Below are 27,996 nucleotides of genomic sequence, written 5' to 3'. Positions count from 1 at the left end.
AAAATCGCGTTGCGAAGTATTAATATAATAATAATAATAATCATAAAAATAATGACGTTCGTCGATTGTGCATATTATTATAATATTATATTATATTTAGAAACGCGTAAAAAAAGGAAAAACATTTTTTTAAATAAATCATTCCGTATACGTTAGCTTCTGGTGCTGGTGATGGCGGTGGTTTCTTGCTGAGGTCGTCGATCAAATGTGTTTGGCGATGGCGGCCAATAATTTAATCAGACAATAAATACAAAATATAATAATATGCTTGTCCAACGTGTTCGTCTCACATGGCACCGCATTCTCTAAGCACTCTGTTTCCAAGTGGCAGTGGCGGCCTGTAGTTGTTGACCAGCTGAGGTCCTCCGTGCGCTTCCGAGCAACATTCTTCGGGTGTCCATGTCCTCATGCTTCTGAACGCGTTCAGCTGTGAACAGAAACGTCAGTGTTTAGAAATAAAAAACAACTTATGTTCGATATTGAGCGAAGACAAAAAGGCGTGCATGTCAAATTAAGGTTCGGGGGTCAAGATTTCAAACTTGAGAAGTGACCAGGAATATTTAGTCCGCGAGCACTGATTTAAAGGGGAAATTAAATGTTTTAAATAAATAAATTCCACCGGAACTTCCTTATGATTTGTAGAAATAAATCTAAACCACTGAAATTCTTCTAAAACTATTTTTGAGCATCATCAAGGAGGTTAATTAGCCAATATTATAATTATTCTTTTGAACGAAATATATAAATAGAAAATTTAGCTATATTTATTTACTAATTATTTGCAATTATTATATTATTATTAAGTTTTTAATATGTTGTATTATTAATTAATTACCTTATTGATATATTTATATTTTGTCATTGTTACTAATTATTATTTACACATTACTATTATAATTTCCTTTATTATTAATTGTATTGTATAACTGTTCATGATTTGACATATTGTAGACATTCAAAATGTATTAAACTGTAGAGTGCTACAGTCGGACATAACATACAAAGGAAATGTGCCTGGTTCAATTATACAAAAAAAAAATTCACAACATATCATGAAAATAAGGTATACTATAAATATAATAATAACTTTATTACCATTTTACCAGTTAGTCTTAATTCTGTTAGTGGCCAATTAATTTTGGCCTTCAAGTAAGAAAGGAAATACGTGTAATTATAGACAAATTCAATTTTAAGATTTAATTTATTATTATTATAAATATATCGTTTCTAAAAACCGAGTGACTAAGTAATTGATGTAATTTGTGTTTTTTTAGTTAAAAAAAATTGTGTTACAGGAACTAGAATAAAAAAAAGATACAATCGTACAAGTACCCAATTAGGTGTAACATATAGCAATTACAAATGTCTCACCAAATATTTTGGTTTACTTTGAGTAAACAAAAACACTGGGCTTAAAAATACACGTTATCACGACTAATATATTAATTAATCAATATTCATTGAAAAAAAACCCGTAGTGTGCTACTTGATTCATCCAATGTTCGGAAAAACATTGTACTACGTCATATTTTTAAAATTATTATTTTAAATATATGTTTAAACGAGGTTGCTATGGTAACGGAATTATGTTATGTGTCAGTTGCTAGGGGAAACCTCAATAACCTTATAAAAAAACATTATTTATCCAAATTTCCCGGATCCATTATTATTTGGTAACTATGGTAACGTAATTATACTTCCTAGTAGCAACCTACATAAGATCATAGAAACTGCAACGCGAAATCATCACGTTTTAACATAATAACAAGAAATCAACAACGATTACGAAAAAAAAGTTGTAACCAGCCAAAAACATATCTATGATAAAATATGAATTAGGAAAAAATACAGTACTTAATTAATAAAAATAAACAAGGCGAAGGACTGTATAAGTATTATAATAAGCTCAGCACCCTCTCCGTAGCCCATATAACCAAAAATTGGGGCAAAGGGAGCTCGGGAAGATAAGCTGCTCCATTAGACGTCTCAAGCCCTACAAGATATGTACATGCTTCTTATTGTCTATACGACAGATTTATGTATATAATCATTGTATTTAAATTTTTAATAAATTGTATTGTCATCATAATATAAGTTACGCAACCGTCGGTCATATTTTTTTTTACGATAAAACCTGTTTAGTATGAAACTTTATTAGGACTCTGTCCACGTGTATACCACAATGCGGTATGATCGACACAAACAGCACCATAACTCATAAAATGATTAAAAAAAAAAAGTTCACATTGGTCTGTTTCATTATTACAAATATGTAGTTTCTTGATTTTTTTCTTATCGCTATTCACCGAGTAAATATTGGAACATGCATTATAGTAGTGGTTAAATATACATAAACACTTCTTTATCTTTAGTTTGAGGGACCATAAAAATTTTAAGTAGTCATAGCTCTATCTTTCTTTAATAATTGTCATCACTTATTATCTTTTTATAATGCTCATTCGTGTTTTAAACTATTAAATTACACATTGTATTGTCACTACACAGTTTTACAACGCAATGATAATTAAAAGTTAATTTCATACTATTTTTTAATTGCATAATTTGTGTGGTTGCCATAAAATACTTCAAATTCAATTAAAAAAAAAAAAATTGATGCCCAAGAGAATTAAATTGTATTTGTATTGAGTATACTGTTACTACTTTATTTAAGTGTAAATAGATTTTTCACAGCAGTCGTAATTTATTTCCCATCGACTATGGCGCTAATAACTACTTTATCGTAGCAACTGTACATTTTAATCCTTTGTAAATAAATGGATCCGTTATAGATGTTGATATGCACACGCTAATTTGTAAAAATATATTGTATATACATTATTTGCATTTTATTTACCCATACTACCAGTCGTTACTGTTTAAATAATAATTATTGGAATATTTTTTTAATTGTACATTATAATAATTATTTAAAACAACCAGTAAGGACTATCAGAGAAATATATGGATACGAATAATGTGTTGGGAGTGTGAGACAAACGATATGTGTATACTGTATATATATATTATTGTCGATTCGCTATTAATATTATTTCAGATTAATTTCTACGTCTTCTTGTTACAAAGATTACAACAGCATTGTCAATTGAGTTTAGTTTTGATCGATTATCTATTGTACACGTATTTCGCTATTATAGTTAATGTGTTAACAATGAGCAATTTATAACGTTATTAACCTTGTTCAGCTGATAACTATGAAATGGTTATATATAAATAAAAAAAATTTAAGTTTATGTCAGATATACATAAAAGCAATAATATTATAGTGTTAAGAATGTAATATCAGTAGTTACCAGTACTTAATGACTCGACTTACACACACATACAATATACATAGAAGTACTTTAACTCAAACATGAGTGTATATTTTATTAAAACCTTTTTTTTAAATATTAAATACAAAATAGTATGAAAACAATGATTGAAATAATATATTATTTGAATGGTATTAATTATTATGTTTATATTATGAATTTATCGGTAAATATTTGCACATAACACTGCCAACGACCAAGGTCAATAATCGGCACTTCGGGATATAGACAAGAAGTACCTGTCACGGTTCTTAACCTTTTAATCACAAACTACTTTTTATAAGAAGGCGTAAGAGATTAGGCAACATAAACGCAGTGATCAAAGTATAGAAGAAATTAAATTAAATCCATATAGAAGCGATTGTTATAGCACATCATTAATATACAAATGATTTTAGTTTTAAATTGTGTTAAGTTACAAGCAAACTATAAACTATTTATTTCTCAATTTCTTAAATATAATGATGAATAACATTTATTTTTTTATAGACACACAAATGCAGTGTAATCGTGATGAACTCTTAACTGATTATCAATTTGGACGTGTTTTAACACGTTTAACTTTTAAACGCTCAAACCTAGAATCTTATTAATTGAAATTACGACTTAAATAAAAAATAAATTGATTTATTTGTTTTGCAACTTCATTCCAGTTTCATTTCACACATTAAAAAATAATTTAAAAAACAAATAAAAACTAATTAAAGCCGAAATGCCAAGTTATTTCTTAATAATTCACTAATCAGCAGATATTAAATATAAATAATGTTTATTGAAGGCCTAATTAATGTGTTTTTTTTATTTATACAGGGTGATTCTTTCATCGAACAACACTAATTATTTTAAAATCTATTAACGTTTTTGAAAATAGTTTTTTTACATAATTTTCAGTCGAAATATACAAAAAAAAATGTAATATTTTTTTTTAATGAAAACATACGTTATTAATTACTTATTCTGAAGCAAAACATTTTTCGAAATATTTCGATTCTTACAAATCTAAATTCAAACGAATAGTTAATGAGTTATAAAACTTATATTTTTTAAAGTTTAAGAGAGTGGAATAGCATACTATTATTTTGCGGGTATCCTCATCCCCGTACCACTCCACTCAGCTAACCTAAAACTCATAAACTAGTCGTCCGATTTTAGATTTTGTGAATCAAAAAACTCCAACATATGAATTTAAAAATGTATATTGTTGTTCAAAAATGTAAAAAACTTAAATAAACATAACGATGAAAAATAAAAAAAAATATTTGTTTTATTTTGACTAGAAATGATATAAAACAAATATTTCAAAAACGTTAATACATTTTGTAATGAAGAGTGTTGTTCGATAAAAAAAATCACCCAGTATACACAGAGCTAATTAATTTCTTGTGACATTGGCTCAATCTCAATGACTAAAAACATTTAAATATTAACTATGGGTGCTGACGTAAATCACATTATACAAGTATTTATAAAAATTTAGAAATATAAATGAATGGTTTAATATGATATGGTATATCGTTTTAATATTTAAAATGGATTAATCTATGTAATAAAATACATGTTAAATGTTATCGTTACAAGAGGTGTTTATCATAATATTATTACTAATAAAGGATGAATAAATAATAATCGATATTCGTATAGATAATTTTAAAGATAAATGATAATTAAAACAAAATGTAGATAAAATAAATAACGGAAAAAACTTGACATTATTATATAGTTTTAAACATATTTAGTAATATTTCCACTAGGAAATAATTATAATTATTTTATTCATAAGACATAACTCATAACACTAATAACTAATGAAATACTTAATTATTTTAATTATCTTAAAAATAGTAAAATATGACTGTAAAATGAATAATTAAAAATATATAATAAATCTTTATAATTTCATTTTTTTATTTGTATATGTATACGTATTGTAAAATATTAATATTGCTCGTGTAATATTTTTAAACTTTAAAAATAAGTCTATCTAATATGTAGTAAAAATTAATAGAACCTGTTTAAGTGGCATAACCCAACTAAAAATTATATTTTATAAGTATTAATTCTAGATAAATATTTTAAAACTTAAGACAGGCACAACATAATTATTTGTCTTCAAATTATCTAATCATGCATAATACCTACACATTATATAATTGATCAATAAATTTTATTATAATAGTTATATAAACAGCTCTATTCGGACTAATTTTCAAAGCGGTAGATAATTGCTTTCAATTTTAATAAACGAGTATACTAATTAATTTGCATAAAATTTAAATTCAATTTAAAGCAATTTTAATGGTTAATACAAATATTAAATTAATTAATTATATTATTGGGATATAACTAGTAATATTGAAAAAAAGTCAAGTATTAATTTTAAAAACATTTTTCTACATAATTATTTACGCAAATAGCAAAATTACAAATTTTTATGAGGTGAAACCCACTATAAGGCAAATAATAATAGAAATATTATGCCAAAGGATAAACGCATATTAAATTAATCTTATTTAAGACGTAAGATAAAGTATCGAAGTAATGAAAAAATAATAAGTACTGTACCTAAATTATAACTATAATAAAAGCATATATTATGATAAACTCTTGACGCGTACGTCACTTCCATTCAACTTGAAAAGCTAAGACCAGTATAATATATTTTAGTCTAGTCTACGTTAAGTACCTACGTATTGCACATTAAATGGCGTAAAATTATGATAAATTAAATTACAAAATATTATGAGTATTATGACTATTTGGCGATGATAATTCGATTAACACGAAATACCATCAATATTGATATTAGTTATTAAAACTCACTTCAAAACTGTTAAACTGTAGCAAAAAATTAAACATTAAAAACGTAGCTGAAAGTATATTAGTTAGGTATAGACTATAGAAGAACGCCAAAGATTAAATTGATGAATGGATAGATGAATGAATTTAAAACAACGAGACTTAGTAAAATTGGTTATTATTTAACTGAAAGAAAATATTTAAAGACCGAGAAAATGTTATAATACTGACGGGGGTCGCTACAACTTTTACAGTTATGAAGCCATATGATGATGATATACAGCTTGTATAAATTGTACATTGTTTATTAACGATAAAATATATATTGTATTTAATATATTTACTTGTTTTTCGGAGACTTCTAAGGGGCTCTTGAACATAATCCATGTAACACATTCTGAACATGGTGGAGTGGTCAGTGAACCATGATATGTCCAGTAAGTTACGTCCTCTGAAAGTGAAGTACGCAAACAATATTATGCAAAAGCATATTGGCATAGTGTTCATGTGTATGTGTGGGTACCTAGGTGAATACTGTTCGTGAGTATATGGTTTATTTTTCAAATAATAGTTACCATGATCATCAAGATGTGTATTATATATATATTCGTATATATTATTGTGTGTGTTTTATTGATAGTTATTAACAGTAATTTAGGGAAAATTATTAATTACCAGGCAACAAATTTTTCGGATTTATGGAATTGGTTATTTCAGCAGTTTGGTTTCGTAAGGCAACCTGTGGAATCAATGACACAATTTTTTCCAATTCATCGTGAGATTCGGTTCCAGCCTAAAAAAATTCATACAACCACACACAGATATGATTATTAATGTTATAAAACAAATCAATTATTATAAAATGTCGAATAGTTAAAATGTAATAAATGATAATAGTTTAACAATAATAATTCCTAAACTATATAATGTGGGATTTATGTCCCAGATTCGATAACACTCAATGTGTCTGTCGTCTGCGACAGACAAGATATACTGTGAGGTACTCACGCGGAGTCTTAAACAGACCCATTCATCAGAAGTTTGCACGGTATTCTATTTGGAGGACCCGTTAAAAATTTCTAATTTCCCCGACTTGGACCGATCTATAATTAGACAGGTACAAGTGTTTTAAAGATCAATCGACAGATTAATCCTAAATTGGTGGCTGAAGTTGATCCGTTTCAATGTATCTAACCAATGCTAGTAAAAATTAAAAAAAAAATAAACAATAACAAGTATCTAAATACTACCGTGTCATATATTTACAAATATGGTAGATCAGCCCCAGACTCGGCACCATAACTATAATTTGGCATACACAAAGTACAGAAACTAACAGCAAACGTACAAGTGTAAAACGTAAGATGCATTATTATATGTTTTTTTATAATAGAGCCGAGAGTGGACAGACCTAAATCTATTTAACCAGTTGCGCCCGTAAACCATGCATAACTTTTGAGGAAGTTCTCAATTACGAATATATATATATATATATATATCACACCGCGTGGATTATTTTAAATACCTGTAAGAACACTCCAAGCACAGCCAAACCATCTGGATGTGCAATGGCTTCAGAAAACGAATTGTATTTATCACAATTCCAGTGGACAAGGTGTAACTGAAACATTTAATATTCATAAATTAATACGGACAACTAACAGCATCTGATGAATTTAGGTTTTATGTAAATGTGTTGAGTGAAATAACGAAATATTGTCCACCAAAAATTGAATTTGATCTCTTGTCACAAAATCGTTGCAATACTAATATTATGTAAGCGACTGCACACCACCATGCAATATCATCAATAGAAAAATATCAAATATCATAAACATCAATAGAAAAATAGACAATAAAAACAAATGACTATTGAAAATATACACTCGTATAAAAACAATGGTTTCACCATAACAAATGAGTAACAATAAAACTTGAAAGAGAAACAGGCAGAGGCCCATAACGGGGAATCTATTGAGTAGGTAAGGAAAATATTTCGTTTGTCATCATTCATCACGGACAGGGTCGTTAAACATGAGAATAGGTGGACGGACACATTTTATTGTGTTCATTAATGTAGTAATACATGATGAGGTATTAACTTTAGTGCAATATGGATTAAGATATTATAAAAAGCATATTCTTAAATTTTCGAAATACACTTACCTCGCCCGCATAAGGCATTCCATCAACAGTGTGTTCTGATCCCTTGGAGCTAGTACATCCCCAGTGGCAATGAAACTGTTCCAATTTGTACTTATGTCCCAATGGACCACCAGAGAGTTCTAAAAAAAGTAAAACATAATTGTAAGAAAACTCAATCTCAAGAATTTTTCATCCAAAATACAAAGTAAAACTATTTTATTTCATATTAAATTTTCAATCTTAACAAACTTAACATCTATGGAGTAAATTTTATTATTGATTGATTTTTTCATTGCATCGAATATGTTGTAACACATAAAATGCCTACGATACACGTCTTTTAATTATATTCAATCTCATATCTACAAGTTAGGCAATTATGAACATTGTTTTTGAAATAAAGGCGGTATTGTAATATTAGTTAACTAATATATTATCATATTGTTATGGCAAAAAAAACTTTACAGTTATTGTTGAAACGTGAATTGCTAATAATTTTAGTACAAGCACTACACGGCGATATTTAGATACTCGTAACTATTATTATTATTATTTTCAATGTACTATAATATGTAAATATTGAAAAATACCTGATCCTTCACCACCGGTAGCATCCACTTTCCAACCATACCCGGTGTTGATAATTTTTGTGCACATTTCAGGGCAGTAATTCCAATACAAAGGTTTGCACTTTAGGGTCATGTCGTTGGTAGACTTCGAAGTTTCAATGTTAACTGGTGATTGTAATAAACCACCGGCTTGTGGAAATAATTTTGGCCAGACCATTGGTCCTAGAACAAGAAAATTAATTTATAACAATCAATAAATGAATAGCAACATTTTTTTTATAAAATTACTATTACTGATTTTTAAACAACACAAAATAGAATGTTACAAATATAATTTATTCTATGTAACGTAGAAACCCAATTCTGTAACTTTAATTCCAAGTAATATTACTAAACATCATTACACAAAAGTATCCAGTTGTTTTTAATACCTACTATTAATTTTCCTGTTGCAATTTGTTAAAATAATAACCCTTGGGCCCATTAAAAAATCGCAAAACTAGTTTCCTGTTTATAATGTTTTTTTAATTGCTTGACAAAAGTATATTCGTGTGGGTATTGCATCAAAATAAAAACAAAATATTTGATGTTATGATATCGATAAAACCGGTAAGTACACTTCACACTGGTTTTTAAACTTGGAACGGAGAGCAAGAGGACTGTTAGATTTTTACTTGTACTTAGAAGTGCTTTCTTTAAGAAAAAACAATTTTAACCTTATCAAGTTTCACAAACAACAAAATTAAAAATCAACGGTTAAACTTGGATTGATAGTACTTCTTATCTGCGTAATTTTAAATTATAAACGATGCGAATAATTCTGTTAGCATGTATACTGTATATTTTAATAATTATATAGACAAATCAGAGAAAAAACAAAATAGTTATAAAATTAATAATACAGTACTATCGTGGTCATATCAACCTCACATATTGAATTTCATTTTTAAATATTTAAAAGCAATAATATTCATTTTTGATACTCAGTCATGAAAGTTATTATACTTATTTTTACGAAATTATCTTGCTTTCCATTTAAATCCTTTGTAATACCTACATCAAATATGTCTCTGAACTGCACAGTGTAAATTCATAGACTCATAGTACTGAAATTAACATATTGCAATAAAGACCTAAATATTAATCTATATAATAATAAGTACATATAGTAAACGGTTTCATTAATCATTATGACTTATATGAGAGAAGAGAATAATTAACAGATCAGTTAAACATAATTTAATATTTACACAACTAATGCAAAACATACATTTTTAATTCTATAATATATGTATAATTTTATTTAAAAACAATTTAATGGTCAACTAGAACAACGAGTAATTTTATTTATTGTACACAAAGTCATCAATTCTAAAACACCTGAAAATCAAAATAGAAAAATATACTATTATTAAATATGTTTATAATTTTCTAAAAACATCCCGATTCTCGAAATTAGACTTTATTGCATTTTTAACTCGCAATCGCATTGTAGCATTATTTTCAAATCTTTTTTCTTTACCAAAATATGAGCCACACTCGCTTGCAATTATTCAAAACCAATTTAATTCGAAACAACCCATTTTGAATAAAGAATCGGCTACCCAACAACAGTTCACGCAAATATAATGAGAACAACGTATGCGACAGAATTGTATAAGATAATTTAGTGATTAATTTCTCGCTTCCTCAATTAATATAAATTTTTAAAATGACCAATGATAATAATTAATACGACGTCAGCCTTGACATTTTATCATAATATGGACATTAAATTTTAAGCCAGTAAAAGTCATAACCAATTTCAATAGAATCGAAAGTTATTAGTCAAGAAAATCTTGTACTTACATCTTCATCGTTTCGTCTATTTTCATATGAATATCGAATTGCTTAACACACATTACCTATCAAAAACTATTGAAGAATTTATGGACTTGACGTTAGGCCAATTTGTTTTCATGCCGTCTAACCAAAATATATTTATTTTGTTTTTATTAGATTTTTAAGGCATAAACTGCGTAGTTATTATCCAGCTCTAACCGATATTGTTTACACGTCTTACAAATACCGAGCAACTATAATTTACAACTTATTTTCAACCGAGTTTATTATTATTATTATTTGCAGTTTTTTTTCGCAGGAATAAAAAAAAACACATCGCATCATGATTAATATCGTATTTTGACGTACGATATGTACTTATAATAACCGGTTACCGACAACAGGTGGAGCGGTTCGGACTACGAAGCGTAGTAATATTACGGGTACACCGCCTGTGGCCTCGCAAATCGTTTGGCTTTCACGCCGACTCGTCGAGCCCGCGGTATTCAAATTGCAATCCAAAAAAACATTGAGCCAACCACAGGGCAACGTACAATAATTTGAGACGTAAAAGGAAAATTATATGTACGCGGTGAGCGTGCGTAGGTATGTGTACGAGCGTAGGTACTATAGGTATTATAGTACCTATGATCTACACAGCTATATAATTAATGAATGCGAAGAACGTAAAAAAAAAAATTTCTCTCATCAACACTGTGTGTGTGTACCTGCAACGATTGAAATTTGTTTTTGTTGGTCTGACGACAATATAATGATACACGTTGTACTATCCACGCCGAAACCCTTTCATTTTGGCCGCGGCCGTTGAACATCCCACACATCCTCCTCGTAGCTAAACCTCCTAAACAGCCGTACGATTGATCGGACACTACACAGCCCGTGCGATTCGCCAAAATTAAAAACGCTGGACGACCGCCGTGATGATACGTATGTGTGGAAACAGATGTACGAGTCACATTGGTGTATCTCGGGTACAAAAGTTATGATGATATCAATAATAGTAATTTATGGGCGGATAGGCCGATAGCGATGATTCCGATCACGATCCGAGCACGTGGGATACACCAAATGTATTACAAAACCATGTTCTACGACCGAACGAAACGTGTTTGAGAAATTCTGCGAAACGGGCAATTATCGGAAGCATCCGAGTGCGATGGTCAGTATTATGAATTATAATAATATACCTAGCCGGGACGATCACGATTTAAACGATATATGCCAATCGGCACTATTAAGCACCGTCAAGGCTGTTTCGTGCAACGAGAAGGTGTTAAAAACGCATAAGCTATATTGTATTACCATAATAATATCGATGGATGTATGTATAGTGCGTACATGTAATAGATAATTATTTCTGTGTTAAGTAAGTAATTTACTAAAAATGGAACATTATTGCGTATCTTTATTGACGTTAATGACTGGGTCCACTTAGTACGATTTATGAAATAAATAAAATATAATATTTATTTATTAACGATTCCTCGTGCCCGTTCTAGAATGTAAACAATCGTTACCCCTAATCGCTACCCCTCCCCCCACCACAACACGCGTTTTATTGGCCTACAATATTATATATGACTATCCTTACTCAGAAGACAAACTCAATTTGACGTCATGAACTATATTAATCTACTGTATGTCTCTATATCCTTTTTCATTCTTAATTTTGCTGATTGAAAATCATCCAGTTGTCCTGGCATCACCACGATCAAATCTACAGTTGTATCTTCTCTTTCTTTTTGAAGAATTCTCGTTACATAATGTTAAATATGTTTTTATTTTCGGTTCTCCATTTCCATGCGTATCGTTTACTCGAAAAGTATATGTAACTTTTAAGTAAGTTTTACTCTTGTCGTTATAATTTAAGTATTCTATTACTTTATAAATATAATAATAAATTGACAAGAATTAGAAAGTAATGTTGCGTATCAAATGTAATATTATTTAAACATAAGTATGTCTTATATATTAAGACGTGTACTAGGTATATCATATGGCTGTATATAAATCATTTAATTATATATCTTACTATTTACCAAAATCTTTATATTATTTATAACATCTCAATTGACGTCAGTAAAATAAATATTATTTTGCATAACAGTTTTTTTAATTGATAAAAGTTTATTTTGGAATACAAGCCAATTCACATAGATTAATAAGTAAATATTATTAATAATAATGTTATTTCAGAAATTTTCAAAATTAAACTTTCAACACTTTGCCTATATTATACTCTATTTTCGCCATAAAATACGTTATAAATATTTTAGTAAAATACAAAAATAATATTATATTTACAATTTCTCAGTGTCCGAAAATCGCCTTTATAAATAATAATTTTACGAAGTAGTTTCAAATTGAATTGAAGCGATGCGAGAGTATATGACTATTATATTATAGGTGCATTATTTGTGAAAAAAAAGTAAAAGAAACAATTATATAAACGTGGTTACAATATAATATAGGGTTAAAAGTTAATTAAAAATGATAAACTCATTACTTAACCATATACTCATAACGATAACGTGTTATTTAGTTAATTATTTTTTCACGCATTAAATACATGCCGTCGTTATTATATTAGCATTATTCCGCCAAAGCAATTTCCGGCAATTTTTTAGCATATCATATGATATTTTATGTATATAAAAATTCGAAAACAAATATTATAAATGAAAAAAAAACAGCCTACAAAATGTCAACATTATTCGCATTCTATTAAGTTCAATAGAATTTAACGAAAACGAGCTAGATATGATAATATTATTAATTATTATTGCTATAGTTGCACGTATGGAATGTACTTTGTTAGGTAACTGTTTCTAGAACGTGTAATGATGTACTATAAGAATATTTTGGAAACATAAAATATAAAACCGTGATATAAAGTAATATCAATTTTTTCTTATCTGAATAAATTAAAATTATTTTATGTTTATAATTCGAAAAACATTAAACATCAATTGAATTTAATTAAATAAATAATAAAAAAATAATTCAAGTATATCAAATCCAAAAAAAAAAAACAAGTCAATAATGTTTTCTATTTTTAATGCACCATTTTGTTCTAAATTATATAATATAGACCTTAAATGTTTCATTTAAAGATTATAACACTTAACATAATATATTTTCTTATCACACCATGATTTTAAAATGTTAAAAAAAATATTAATGATGTCTATGAAAAATAATTATATACAGAATAATACCTACAGCATCAATTATAATTTTTTCTGTAGAATTAATAATTATTCCTTTTTTTAATTAGTTGAAAAATAAAGTGTTTAAAAACAATTGTGATTGTTAAAGTTAGGTAATGATATTTCAAATAAAAATTAATATTAATAAACTTTCATTACAATATTGACGAAAAGTTTAATATAAATACTTTATTTTCAACAAAGAAAACAATGAACAACTTTTCCCTTAACACTAAATGTACTTATATACTGAATAAAAATACTAAAACAAAGTTTATAAAGCCACCTCAAGTCATTGAACACAAACTTTTAAAAGTTAAAACAAGTATAAAATAAATGCTCTCATTCTAAATTATGTAACCACATTTTAGTGTTTATAAGGACATGAATCCCAATTTAATATAGTATTAAAAATGTCATTAATTACAAAATATAATTAAAACAATTGTCATACCGATATTGTAATTTAGAATAATTCAAATTTATCATACAACGGTTTATAGTCAAAATCATCACAAGGAATGTCCACTATTCTATAATATATTTACGCGATCAACTTAGTTGAATACCTACATATTTTTACAGGCAAATAGTTATTGATGCTCATAATTGTTAATGTTAATTTTTAAGCAATTTATATTCATTCAAGTTCAAATAAATAAATAGTTTATCTTAAGAAGTATTTCTACTGCGTAGAAAAATTGTAATGGTCTCAATAAAATTGATCAAGCGAATCGTAAATAAATAAACACCAAATGGTGAATTCGACGATAGCATGGTTTGGGTAATTAGAATTAAAATTATTATTTCTTATGGCAACAACTTGTAACATTAATATGTAGTTAATAGACTTAAAAATATTTTTTTCCATTATATAATGTACGTTGATGTTATACTGCCATTTTTTTTATTATTATTAAACGTTCTCCCGTTCCGGACTATCGGACAGTCAAGGACAATTCAAAGTTATTATGAATGTTATTATATTATATATTTTTATTTTTTTGACGCAGGTATTGGTATATTATATTATCATACAGTATTAGCTCTAATATATTATGTTACCTGTTCTTATTATTATCAATTTTTTTCCTATTATATCTGCACAAGAATACGTCACATTATTTTATTGTATGGTCACACCAGCATAATTAAAATTGTATAATAGTTTGATAAGATAATTGAAAATATTGGTAGCTCAAGGGCAATATAATACCGGATTAGGTTTTATGTCTAGCGCCTATGTCTTAAGTAAAAATTGGGTAAATAAAAATATAATAACAAAGCCTCAAAAATTAATAAAATCATTTTCACTCGTATATAATATTATATACCTACAAGTTATAATTAAATACCACAAACAATATTCAAATAATTCTCTTATTGAACGTTTTTTTGAACATTTCATATACTATATATACACGGTATAACTATATTATCTATTATGGATTACCACCATGCCTTGACACACCATACGCACATCATCAAACAAATGCGTGTAGCCATGATGATGATGTATCTTATTTGATTGATTTACGCTTTGATATAACATTATTCTAACAAGCAACAAAAAGTTATTTAAATTATTCAATTTTTTTAAATTATTATTATTGTAGCCTGTAGGTGTATTTCACTCCTGACGAGATTAGAATTTATATTCATAAACGCATTGTTTAGTTAATTTGAATAAAAATATCGTCATAACATCAAAATTCTGCAGAAGTATGTACCTATATTTCGTTAACATTATAATATTATAGCTGAAAAGATATAAAATAACGAATATTATTTCCTAGGAAACGAAATATTCATCGTACAATGGTTTAAAAAGTTTCGAATAGTCTTTTTTTATGACATTCTCTCTATGTAAATTCTAATCTGCGTTGTATAATTATTATACTAGTCACGTTTAAACACACCATTATGACAGTATAAGTATACATCTGATAATGTATTTAATTTTATATAGGTAGTAATAAATTTCAATAATCGTTTATATTTTGATTTAGTCAATTTGTTTTATGATTTAGTTTTTCTCACATTTTGTAGATGTTATGTGTCCTAAACTACTCAAATACACGGAAGATCACTCGAAGTGGCTATTATCAATCCCACTCGAATTATTCAATAAAAAAATATCATATTTACAACTGCAAATTTATTTCTCAACAAAATTATGTAGTTGCCAAATAAAGCCCACATAATTCTAATTGTGTGTGGTAATCATAATGAATTACAGCTTTCTACGCTAACCAATTTATCCACATATCTATTCTATATGATTAATACATAAATATTTAAAAACTTAATTTACAAATTTATAAGGTTTTGCAAAAACAATATATATATATACAAAACCAACATATAACTCTATATCTGGTATAATCACTTGTGTCAATAGATTTAAATAAAAAATAGAAATTGAAAACCTCATTTGTTAATACGATCGAGTTTCAATAGTCAATACATGAGTATTGACTCAATTCAATTCCCCGAGAAATTAATTTTGCACCTAATGCGTATAGGATTATAATCTACTTGAATAATTAACGATATTTTTTATTACTTTATTTCCTCTGCGGAATTTTCATACATCAAAAATCTACTACCTATACATAATATTTGTTTTAAAAAATATTATACAACATTTAGGTAATAGATATAAATGGTTAGGTTAATGGAAGCATTATGCGAATTTCATACACAAAACCAACTAAATTGAAACTTGATAAAACACTAAAAAGTCTTGCATAAATTTATAATATCATTTTTTTTTATATATATTGTATGAGAAATTGATATGACACGATTGAATATATTTGAAATTGAAGTAGGTCAGTTACTCTAATGGTTTATTTTCCGTCTACCGGATGAAAAAGATTAGTTTCAATTTTAAATTCCTCCATATGACAATATTATATACGTATTTTTAATATATCATAATATTAGAAAATAATACTTCTTAGTAAGTCGTTACAATACCATAACAATAGAGATTGAAGTACTTGATAAAATGATAACAAATAAATTACGTAACTCATAAAAAAATAATTAAATTTTAAATGTAAAATAAAGTGTAATTGATAAGAAATAGGTATACATGTATTTCGTTGTGTTACAATGACATGACTGTTTAAAATTCAGAGATGCAAACATTTATTCAAATAGAATAATTTAATGGCGTTTTGAATTATAAATGATGAATCATAATTTTAAACGCGTCTACAGTTAATAATAAAACCTGGTTTGCTGATTCGCAGAGAAGTAACAAGTTATTTGAACGAATACCAACAACAACTCCGCAAAGATGATTGATCAAAGGATAATTTTATTGCAGGGATACTATAAAAACTATTGGTTGATTGAAAACCAAACATTTAATGTATCTATAAATGTACAGCCAGATGTGCAGCTTATAAAAACATGTGACTCGCAACACGAATGATTGATTTAATATAATATGGATAAAATATACACATTATGTGTCAATATATACATAAATACCATAGTAATATTTGTATCGTATATATATTTTTTTTATTGAAAAATTGTAATTCTCAAAAAAAAAGTCATCTCGTTATTTTTAATACAGAGTGGAGCAAGAATATTGTATTAGTATTACAAATGTTAGTAATGTTACAAATGTAATGGTGTGTCTTATATTATGTATTATTAGAACAGAAAATTTGATCAATTTTCACCTCTAAAGGTTAGATTAAGTAACTTCTGGCAAACAATTTGATTTAGTTAGTATTTGGAATGAGAATTTCTCAATACCTAACTTGATGATGGAATACGTGAAGAAAAACTAATACAAAACATCGGGAAAACGGTAATATTTAAGAAACACCAGTCTTGGACAAAATTACTTTTGTTTTGTTATTTTTGTTGTATTTCAGAAAGGAATACGTTTTTGCCAAATATTTATATTACCGTTTTTTAAATAGGTTTTTAATCTTTTTTTAGAAATTTAAAATGTTCTACTTTTTTTTCTTTAATTTATATTTGTTAATAAACACTAAAATTGAATCATGAAACCTCTTACATTGTATTTTAAGTAATTAAAAAAAATATCAAATACACATTAACATTTTAAGTTCAATAACTTTGACAAAATTAGATATTTAAACGAAAATTAACGATTTTTCATTAGTTAATTTTAGTTATTATATTGCAATTCAAAAAATATTAATCATAGACTTAATACTTTTCACAATCACGTACACTATTTTTTTACAATAAAATTTTTAAAATATTACGAAATTATTTTCTCATCATTATTCAGTATGTCAGACGCCAGTATTGACTTATAACTTACGAGTTACAAGTACAAGTAATGTTGTTAGTAAAAATTAATTAAACTTATCGAATTATTAAATATTAATATTATAAATATAAAACAAAGTACCTATCATTAGAAATTGACTTTGATTCACTCGTTTCCTTCACTCAGAAACGTGTTTTTTATACAATGATTTATCGTTGAATTCATATAAACATATATATTACAGTGGCCAATAATCGTTTAAATAGATTTAAATAGATCTGCTACACATGAAACCTATACAGCAGATCAGGTTACACCAAAAGCGTGTTCCTCAATCTTTTTAGTATCCATAGTATGTCGCTCAATTTTTTTAAAATAAGAATCAATAATATATATAAAAATATAATTATACGATATTTCACCAAGACAAATGTGTTAAATTTAACAACATATAATGTTATATGATTATTATTGTTATTATTGTTATTATTATTATTATTGTAACACTGGCCTTGTTCTATCAACAATAAAGAAGATTTTATTTAGTGTAAAAAAAAAAATGATATTATATTATTATAGAATATAGTTTTATTGGTCGATTGGTTTTTTTTTAGTCCTTGAGTACACTGTACTATTTTTAATTTTAATTTTCATCTTAGATAAAAAAAAATATATTTATTAATTTGTATAATAGTTTACACAATACAAAACAATATTTGCATGAATTACTGTTCGTTACTATTTAAAACCTAATTTTGTTCAGTAAGGTATTAATTTTGTATTTAATGAGGGACATTCAAATTCTACTCATTAATTTACAAACAGATATTTAAAATAATATATTTCATTATATTTTCTAACGAAAAACTGTACATAAATTAATAATTATGAACACATTTTTTTAAAAAAGAATTTGTTATAGTAATAAATATCAATAAAAATAAAGTATCTATTAAAATAAATTAAACCAATTAATCAAAAACTATACTTATGAACTTAAAAAATAAATTGATATAAATGTTAGCTTCAGACATAATAACAAATTAAATTAATATCAAAAACATTTTTTTAACTTCTATACCTAGTATCTAAAATATGAATAGTATAAGATTTAAATCAAACCGCTCTAATTACCTCTAAAAGTCTTAGACACATGACAGATATTATACATTTTACATTGGTTATATTAATGAAATAAATCAAATACAATTTTAACATTATTATCTGTTTAAATTTTACTTATAAGTAAGTAGCATATATACATAATTTGTTAAAAAAATAAAGTTACTTAACTTGAGATTAAAGGTCTTACAATAAATTTTAATTTTAATTGGAACTCATTAACATACAATAATGCATTTAAATTAAATTGTTATGCTATATTATAGTGCCCAATGCCCGAGTATGTTAGAACTTCGAGCGAGACTTCGAGTTTTAAGCTGCAAGTATTTTATCTATCACACATCCTATATGTTTATGAAAATAAATGATATTTATTGGACTACATATTATTTAATTTGTTAATTGATATACATCCAAATAATCTATACTTATACACTAATATAAAATTAAATTAAATTGCAAAACCTAAAATTAACAACATTCTGCAGATAAAACATATTGTTATGCTTAAATTATCAGAGAATCGATGTAATTTTGCAAGTCACAACAATTCAGAAAAACAACATATTTTCTTTGTAATTTTTTTATTATTTTTTTATTTTTTACGTTTATAATCAGTTTATTGATTATAGTACTTCAAAAATTTAACGTTAAAATATTTTGAACTATCACATAATATTATACTTAACTTGTGTAGAAAAATGTTAGCATACCTACAATAAATAAAAAATTGTAATGTTTTACACTTGTACCAATCACTATTCAACAAATTAAATAATAACCATTGGCCGTGTAAATTAACTATTAATTTGTATAAAACATACCAAGTATCTTCGATATATATCATTATTTCCACAGTAAACCTATCCAAATTAAATTATAATAAATTTTCCAATAATATTTATTATATTTTTTTTTTGCGAATATAATATAATTTGTCGGTAATAATACTTCGTTTCCAAAATTAGATATAATTAATACCTTTGATTAAATACAATAGTATTGTATGTTTATCAATGGTAGTATATACGTAAGATTAATGAATAAGAAATATACGGAATGCCAAATAAATATCATAAATGTTTGGTTTGTCACTCATCTAAAATTGTCATACCTATACAATAAACACGTCAGAATTTTTTTTTTTTACAACGTTATAATTTTGTAAACGATAACGTCAAGGTCCTAACGGCTATACTCCTATATTATAGATAATTTACAAATGTAAAAACAAACATGATATATTGCATTAAGTGTACAAAATTAATATTAGAGCTTTAATGGCTTATCCGGATATTCCATATCACGATTAAATATGAAATAAATACATAACCGAGTTTATGTATATAATTCACTGATGACACAAAAAATACTAATACAATCTATAACTATACGGGGTAAAATATCTTTGTACTCAACGTAAACTAAATAGTTATAAAATTATTATAAATTCTTCTAGAAATTGTACTAGACCTATGCAACAATTTAATTAATTCATAATATGGTACATAGAATCTTGATGTAAAATAATCTAACAGATCATAATTTGATTGTGTACTTATATTTAATAAGATATTGAATTACACTAGCTACTTGCAAGTTAAAAACACTGAACTTGTTTTATACATCAAAATAGAACGTGTTTGTTATATAGGTATCAAATACAATCCACTGCACGTGTCAACTATAACCTACCTGTTGTAAACATAATATTATCGTTTTAGCGGTCTGTTTACCGCGACCTCGGGTGTAACGGACTCAGATAAAACAATGTGAAGATAAAAACCAAAAATTATCATTGAACGAATAAAATTATTATTTAATGGTATTAAATACATTATACGTCAAGTGAACTGTTCGCAAATAATGTGGTTATAAATTAAATGCCACACAAAGGCGTCTAAAATTCACTAAGTTTTTGAACAAAACGTGTTAACTCGACGATATTTCAAGAAGTTAGTTTTGTTTGTGTTTACTAACAACACTCGTTGTAATATACACTAACAAGACACAAACCGCTAACAAGTGTCGCGAAATGTAAAATAGGTTTTAAATAGTCACGGAATTAATATTAATAATAAGAAATAAATTTATATATAATATATAAATGAGAAATTTAATTTTTCATTTACCCAAAATATAATATTAGTATAAGAGTAGATACTAGATAACTAATACGGATACTATTCAACATCCGTAAAAGGAAAATAATGAATCAATAATGAACTTAACACGTATCCACTCTTACATTCAGTGATAGTGCTCATAAAAAAAATTGTCGATAGTTTTCACCAAAACTATAGGTATATGAAATTTATTCCGGTCTACTGGAGCACTCTACACGGCGCAGTTTTTGATCAAACCTTTAACATAATATTGTACTACAGTTTACAGCCTACAGATAGTAGGGTACTGTAGTATATAGTGGCAATGCGTGCAATACGCGTTTATATTTATAAATAATAAAAATATATATAATTTGTTATTACCGAGCGACTAGACGACTAGTTACGAAACTCACTTCTCACATTCTCATGATTGTATGTGATGACGCAGTGGTGCATCACAATATTTAAAATGGATGTTTATCAATTTTTAACACAAGAGCGCACGTTGCTATATTCGTAATACATTTACCTAATTCGTTTAATTAAACTATATCCCGTTTGTTTAGCAGTACTTTACCACCAAGGCTATATTTGTTACGGGTTTATAGTTACTCAATCGGCTACAACGCCAATTAATTATGGTACAATATTAGAATCATATTTAACGGCTGCCTCGCCTATTATGTACTTACTGCATTATAAAATGTATAAGTAATTAACAGAAATAATTATTTGTCGTTTTTCTACGACACTGTATATTATCCAACAAGTTGAGATATCATACTGTACAATGTCTCTGTTTTTTTTTTCTATTAGTTTCGTGGTAGTTTCGCCGCCTTCGTAGCAGTAAAGTCGAACGGAAACGATGCGTCGCGGATTAAAGTCAACGATTGACATAAAACACCACTACTAAACTTTTTTTTAATAGTGCTAATGGATACTGGACACGCCAAAGTCTGAGAAGATATATAAATTCAAATTTAATTTAATGAAAATAAAAATGGACTATTCAAAAAACAATAAAGTAAAGAATTAATGGGTCTTAAAAATGTTTGAAAATAGAATAATTATAAATTGTTTGAACGAATTTCTACTGTACATTATGTTATGTTATGTAACAATACTAATTAATGAGAGCAAATAAAGAATAATACTTAATTTGAAAATTGAAACCAATTTGTATTTACCTATATTTAAATTGTGTTCCCATTCTTTTGGAGAACATTAGGACATAATATGTTATGAAGTGTCGAGATTAGCTAGTATTCATGAAAAAATTAGTAACGAGTAACGAACAAATGCATTTAAGTCTTTGATAGTTACCGCTTCTATACATCATTAAATGGGTCGTTTTATTCGCCACATTTTAAAAATGCAAAGTTAAAAACAAATTTATTTCAGTTTGTCTGATAAAATAAATTCCACAAACAAAATTTGGCATGCAAATTCTAATCAACAGTCGATCAGAGTTATAATAATTATAATATGCATATCTTAAAAATAATAGTTATGATGGATGATAATAATAAATTAACAAGTAATAATGCATTCATTCGTAGAGCTTCGAATTTGTGTATAAATCGAAATAGTGTTTACGACGCCATGATAAAAAAAAATAAATACCTACTACGACAAAAAGTAATTCAATTTTTAAAACTAGAATTAATAACAACATATAATAGATACCTATACTTGATGGGCGTTATACTATTTTGTAAATAATGTTTTACCGGCGTGTAATTTTACAAGTATGATACATAATGGTTAATTAACTTAATGTTAATCGTCCGAAACACGGACATTTTGAAAGATAGATAGTCATCGAAAAGTAACTATTATAATATATACAATATACGCCTGACAAACGACAACCTATTATAGGATCATAAGCATATTTACGTATTGTAAACACCTATCTCAACAAAAATTGTTAGAGAGTCGAACATTTTACACAAAACTCTTGCTCGTGTGCTGAGTAAAACTCTAATCTAACATAATGCACAACAATTAATAACATTTATACTAAAGCTAGGTATAAACATATAGTAGTTGTTGTTTCTAAACTTATATATTATTATGTATATGTATGTATGTGAATGCACGTTTATAATCTAAAAATCTAGATCTGTTTAATTATATAATGATATTATTATTTAATTATGTTAATAATTAATATAATTTTTTAATCGCTTACGAATGTAATAAATAATAAAAATAATCACATATCTAACTATAATGACTACACACAATGTGCACGATTATTTAGTGAAAATGAAGAGGGTTTAATAACCTAAACATCAAATATTAAACGATTAAAAAAACACAATTGCTATTAATTTGGCAGACGATAGTCTTTATAAGTATACATTTGATTACAGACATTAATTTAATAAAAAATATCTTATTTAACGCATATATATAAGGTTATAATATAATATACATTAAGTTTTTTATACACCTTTATTGTGTTAATACAAAAGTATTTATTGTCCCTTATGTTTAGTTTTAAAATATACTACTACTTGTCTACTTGATAATTGCCAACAATAATAATTTACTATTCCACAATTCATATAGATGTATCCATTAGGTACCTACAGATAATACAATTTATTACAAAAACTACATAATATACATTGTTCAAAGTTGGAATAAAACAGGTTAGATTCATAAAAAATAAATTATAGTACCACATATAATTTAGGAAAAAATATTTAAAAATACTTGATTGTGTCATTAAAATGTCATCATTAATATTTCCTGAAATTCTAAGTTGTACTACTACATGGCCACATAAATATATGTATATTTTTTTAGTCGTTCGTGTTAAAAATGATAGCGAGAATATTGTATATATACATTAATATTATATTGTAAGATACATGGAATAATAGGTAAATTACAATGACAAATGGCGGCGATAATAAATTTTAAATTAAAAATGTAAATACGATAAACATTGCACTTGAAAAATGGCTAGTTACTTGTTTATACTATTTGCATTCTTTTCTTAAAAATAGGATCACACAAGAAATTTGAAAAATTACATCTCTTATAAATAATAACACTATAATTATTACTTGCGTCGTAATGAAACAAGTACATTAAACCCAATATTTATGTATTCTATATAGCTGTGTTCCTGACATTGCCTATTTTCTTTAAGTACACTTTCCAAAGCTTTCCATCAGGTTTTTAATATGTATTTACGTAAAGCGTCAAGATAGGTTATATCATACCCACACTCAAATCATAACATTTAAGAGAGACATACAGACAGTATTTCAAACAGTAAGAATAAATTAAAAAAGTCGCTAGCGTTCAATAACTTCGTAAAAATAATTTTAACATACAAATGTTATAAAATTAAAAAGGTTTAACCATTGTCTTTAAAGTCTAGTTCTATATGTACCCATGGTGTTATTTAATTCAAATTTTCAATAAAGATCGCTTCACAAATATTATTGTCAATAATGTATTTGTTTAATTACAGTGTTTACAATAATTCATAGATATTATATTGTATATTATAGAGTGATGTGTATGTAGGATGTGGATAGATAAAATAAATACTTGGGATGGGCTAGATATTTATACTGCATACCATTAAATTCAAATATAACTTTGTTTATGTGTTTATAAATTAATATATTTATTGGTAAATAAACTGACAACTTTTAAAAACGTTCTACGTCATATTTTTAATGTATATACAAGACACATAAATTACCAAGTCAACAGAATAAGAATGCTACCCGATTACAAAAAAAACTGAAGAAGTCACTTTCCTTTATAAAAGGTGTCAAGCTTACCTCGTCATTCAGTCATTCAGTAGGTCATATATACAAAATAGTTGTGTTGAATTTGAATTCTATGATAAATCATTGTATACGATAAACGATAGAGACGATTAGTCAGCCTAATTACTAAATATAATTTATATAATGAATATATTATTTTAATTACTCATTTTGCTATATTAAAAATATATTACAATAAGTTGAAATAATTTTTCCAAAAATAGAACATATATATTACTCGTTAATGGTCGTGATATTATTAGCTTATATTATGTCAATATCGTAGAACGGTGTAAACAGGTTCGTAGTGTAAATAGCTTAAATTTAATCGAAATGTTTTGAAAATCTTATTTTGTATAGGAAATAATAATATACGTGTTGTGAAAAGTAACAAATTTCTACGAATTTCTTTTCGTTTAACTACAGCAACGTCATTTGGACCACGTAAAGTAAATATTTGTGTATTTAAGCCTCAATATTATTGTAATTTAGCTACTATTTTAATTGATTGGCCTAAAAATTGATAAATACTTGACAGTGTTAATGACATGCGTAAAATAATTTAAAAAAATATTAGTGACGACATTGTTAATTATTCAATAATCAAAATTCCACTTGAAATGTATATAAATAAACTGTGAATCTGTATTGTCGATGTTTTGAATTTTGTAAACCCCCCAACATTTTTTTGTATACGTGCCTGGGTATCTATGATATGTTTCAAGCAGTTTTATTAATAAACAAAAACAAAAACTATAGGAAAAGTAAAAAAATTACAGTCTATAAATAGCAAAAAATACTAAAATATTTTGAAAATACCATGTCTAAAAAATGTCAGTATAAATATTTGCTAAAAATTTCAAATCTTTACAGTTTATCATTTTTTAAATACATATAAAAAAAAAAACAATATCTAGTTTTGACTATTTTGAGTGGGTCCTATTTTTAAAATTTGTTTGGAAAAGTTCAGATACGATTTGCTATCGGAAACTATTCTTGAAGTGAATGATTGAAACATTTTTCTTTTATAAAAAGTGTCTCGAGACAAAAAAAATAAATAAACAAACAAACAAAATATACATTATTGTAAAATCAATACATTCATCGCTCCGCTTTAAATCTAAACTGCATAGCAATGGTAAATTTAACCTCTGTACCTCTCTGTAACCTATCTTACATGGTATTATGATTTAATAGATAAAAATGTATCAGTAAAAGAGTTATACTAACAGCTATGAAGAATAAGCTAGAATATAAACGTATAAAGTAATCGTACCAAACATAATAATGCATTATTATATCATCAACATTTGGTAGCTTTCACTTTTCTTTGGAGAGGAAAATTAATTAACAACCTTTATTAATTAAATACGTATAATAATCATGACCTTTCATTTCAATATATTTAACTCGAAAAATACCTAGAAAAATGTCTTGAAAAACGCCACCGTGTATTGACATTTTGTGCGAGATTTTCTAAATATGTTTTAAGAATGATGTGCTTAAAGTTTGATAGTCTATATGCAAGTTAATGGTTAATGGTTGGTACATTCAAAGTATCAATTAATTTCTTCATTGTAATTGTCATGAGAATTTTTGAGCTCGTCGAATTACGTCATACCATGACAAGGAAAATATTTAGAAATTAGGATACCCACGGTCAAAATTATATATTCTGTTTTTCGTTAAATGGGTATTAATTATAAAGTAGCGCGGCGTATCAAATAATGTCAAATTTCGTCACGGAATCAAAGAAACAATCGGACCGAAATAGAGAAAACAAAATATATTCCACCATTTCCACTAATACGGGACCAATACCAAACCCGGTCAAAAACTGGTTTCAATCGAACGGGTGGCCGATAAACGGCAACAAAACCGAATATACTATTAAGTAAGACGTAATAGAATAATAACATAACAACAAAAATTATACAGGTTCCGTCAACACGATTGTCAGCCAATATAATCATCATACTAGCGTATTATATCTATAATAATGTATGATAATTATGTAACACAAACCGTGGGAGTCCGTAGTGGGCGGTTAACTGACGTACGTTTAAAACAGAAAAACGTAAACGCAAAAAAATAAAAATAAACGAATAAAAACAAATACAATATGACCGTCAACCGAGCCGAGCTCTCGGTGCACCTACCGTTAAACTCTTCGTATCCCCATTCGTCGGTCGTCATGATGTAGGTATTACTGCGGTGATGGCCGTGTGTGTGTTCGCTGTGTGCGAAAAGCTACGCGACGACCGGAGAACTCGTCGGCGGCGTGCGGAGAAAGAGCTGGAAAACCGTACCTACGAAAACGATTTTCGGCGTGAGACGATAATAATGGATTATTACCGCAATAACGGTAGAGCGGTGGTATCGATGTTGTTGTTGCGTTTACCAGTCGGTGTGCTCGGCGAAACGTAGAGAAACGGCTGTACGCGGTCGTGGTGGCCGTGCGATTGACGTCGCCGGTCGCGGTCGCCGTGTGCGTACGGAAAACTAGTTGGCGTCGATATGCAGCTCAGTCGGCAGTCGTATTGTAGCGGTACGTAGCTGCTGGTGGGCACGTACAACGGCGGCGTATAGTAACACTGTACCGTGTACAATGTTAAGTGTGTTGCAGCGACGAAATGCGTTTCGGACGGCCGGTGGGGGAAATCGCCGCACTGCTATAGCTTATTGAAGTGTGCAGTGTCGCGGACGTGCGCGTGCGCGCGAATACGGGTAGGTCTGGTGCGCGTGTGTGCGCGTATTACGAGCCGGTTGCCGGCGCACAATATCGTCGTCGTCGTTTTTCCGTACT

At 27.3% G+C, this 27,996-nt stretch overlaps 1 protein-coding gene across 1 annotated transcript; it reads right to left on the bottom strand.

The window, feature by feature from the left end:
• Positions 1-20: 20 nt before the first annotated feature.
• LOC113551496 (carbonic anhydrase 2) lies at positions 21-27,786 on the bottom strand. Its single transcript, XM_026953763.1, has 8 exons — positions 27,592-27,786; positions 27,350-27,499; positions 8,864-9,064; positions 8,295-8,413; positions 7,654-7,749; positions 6,804-6,921; positions 6,473-6,579; positions 21-427 (listed from the first exon to the last, which is right to left on the bottom strand). The coding sequence occupies exons 2-8, from the start codon at positions 27,384-27,386 to the stop codon at positions 287-289; spliced, it is 819 nt and encodes a 272-aa protein (XP_026809564.1). The 5' UTR covers positions 27,387-27,499; positions 27,592-27,786; the 3' UTR covers positions 21-286.
• Positions 27,787-27,996: the final 210 nt, after the last annotated feature.

This window comes from Rhopalosiphum maidis, chromosome 2 (genome assembly GCF_003676215.2).
Source record: "Rhopalosiphum maidis isolate BTI-1 chromosome 2, ASM367621v3, whole genome shotgun sequence".
Lineage (NCBI taxonomy): Eukaryota > Metazoa > Arthropoda > Insecta > Hemiptera > Aphididae > Rhopalosiphum > Rhopalosiphum maidis.
The sequence above is the reverse complement of the archived record's forward strand: the minus strand, read 5'-3'. Positions and strand labels throughout refer to the sequence as shown.

Bases quoted from the DNA above. Each gene is read 5' to 3' on its own strand.
- LOC113551496 (XM_026953763.1), bottom strand. From the start codon at position 27,386: ATGACGACCGACGAATGGGGATACGAAGAGTTTAACG. The intron at 9,065-27,349 runs GTAGGTGCACCG...TTCTTGTTCTAG, and splicing joins GGGATACGAAGAGTTTAACG to GACCAATGGTCTGGCCAAAA. The intron at 428-6,472 runs GTAAATATATTA...TTCTGTTCACAG, and splicing joins TAGAAGTCTCCGAAAAACAA to CTGAACGCGTTCAGAAGCAT.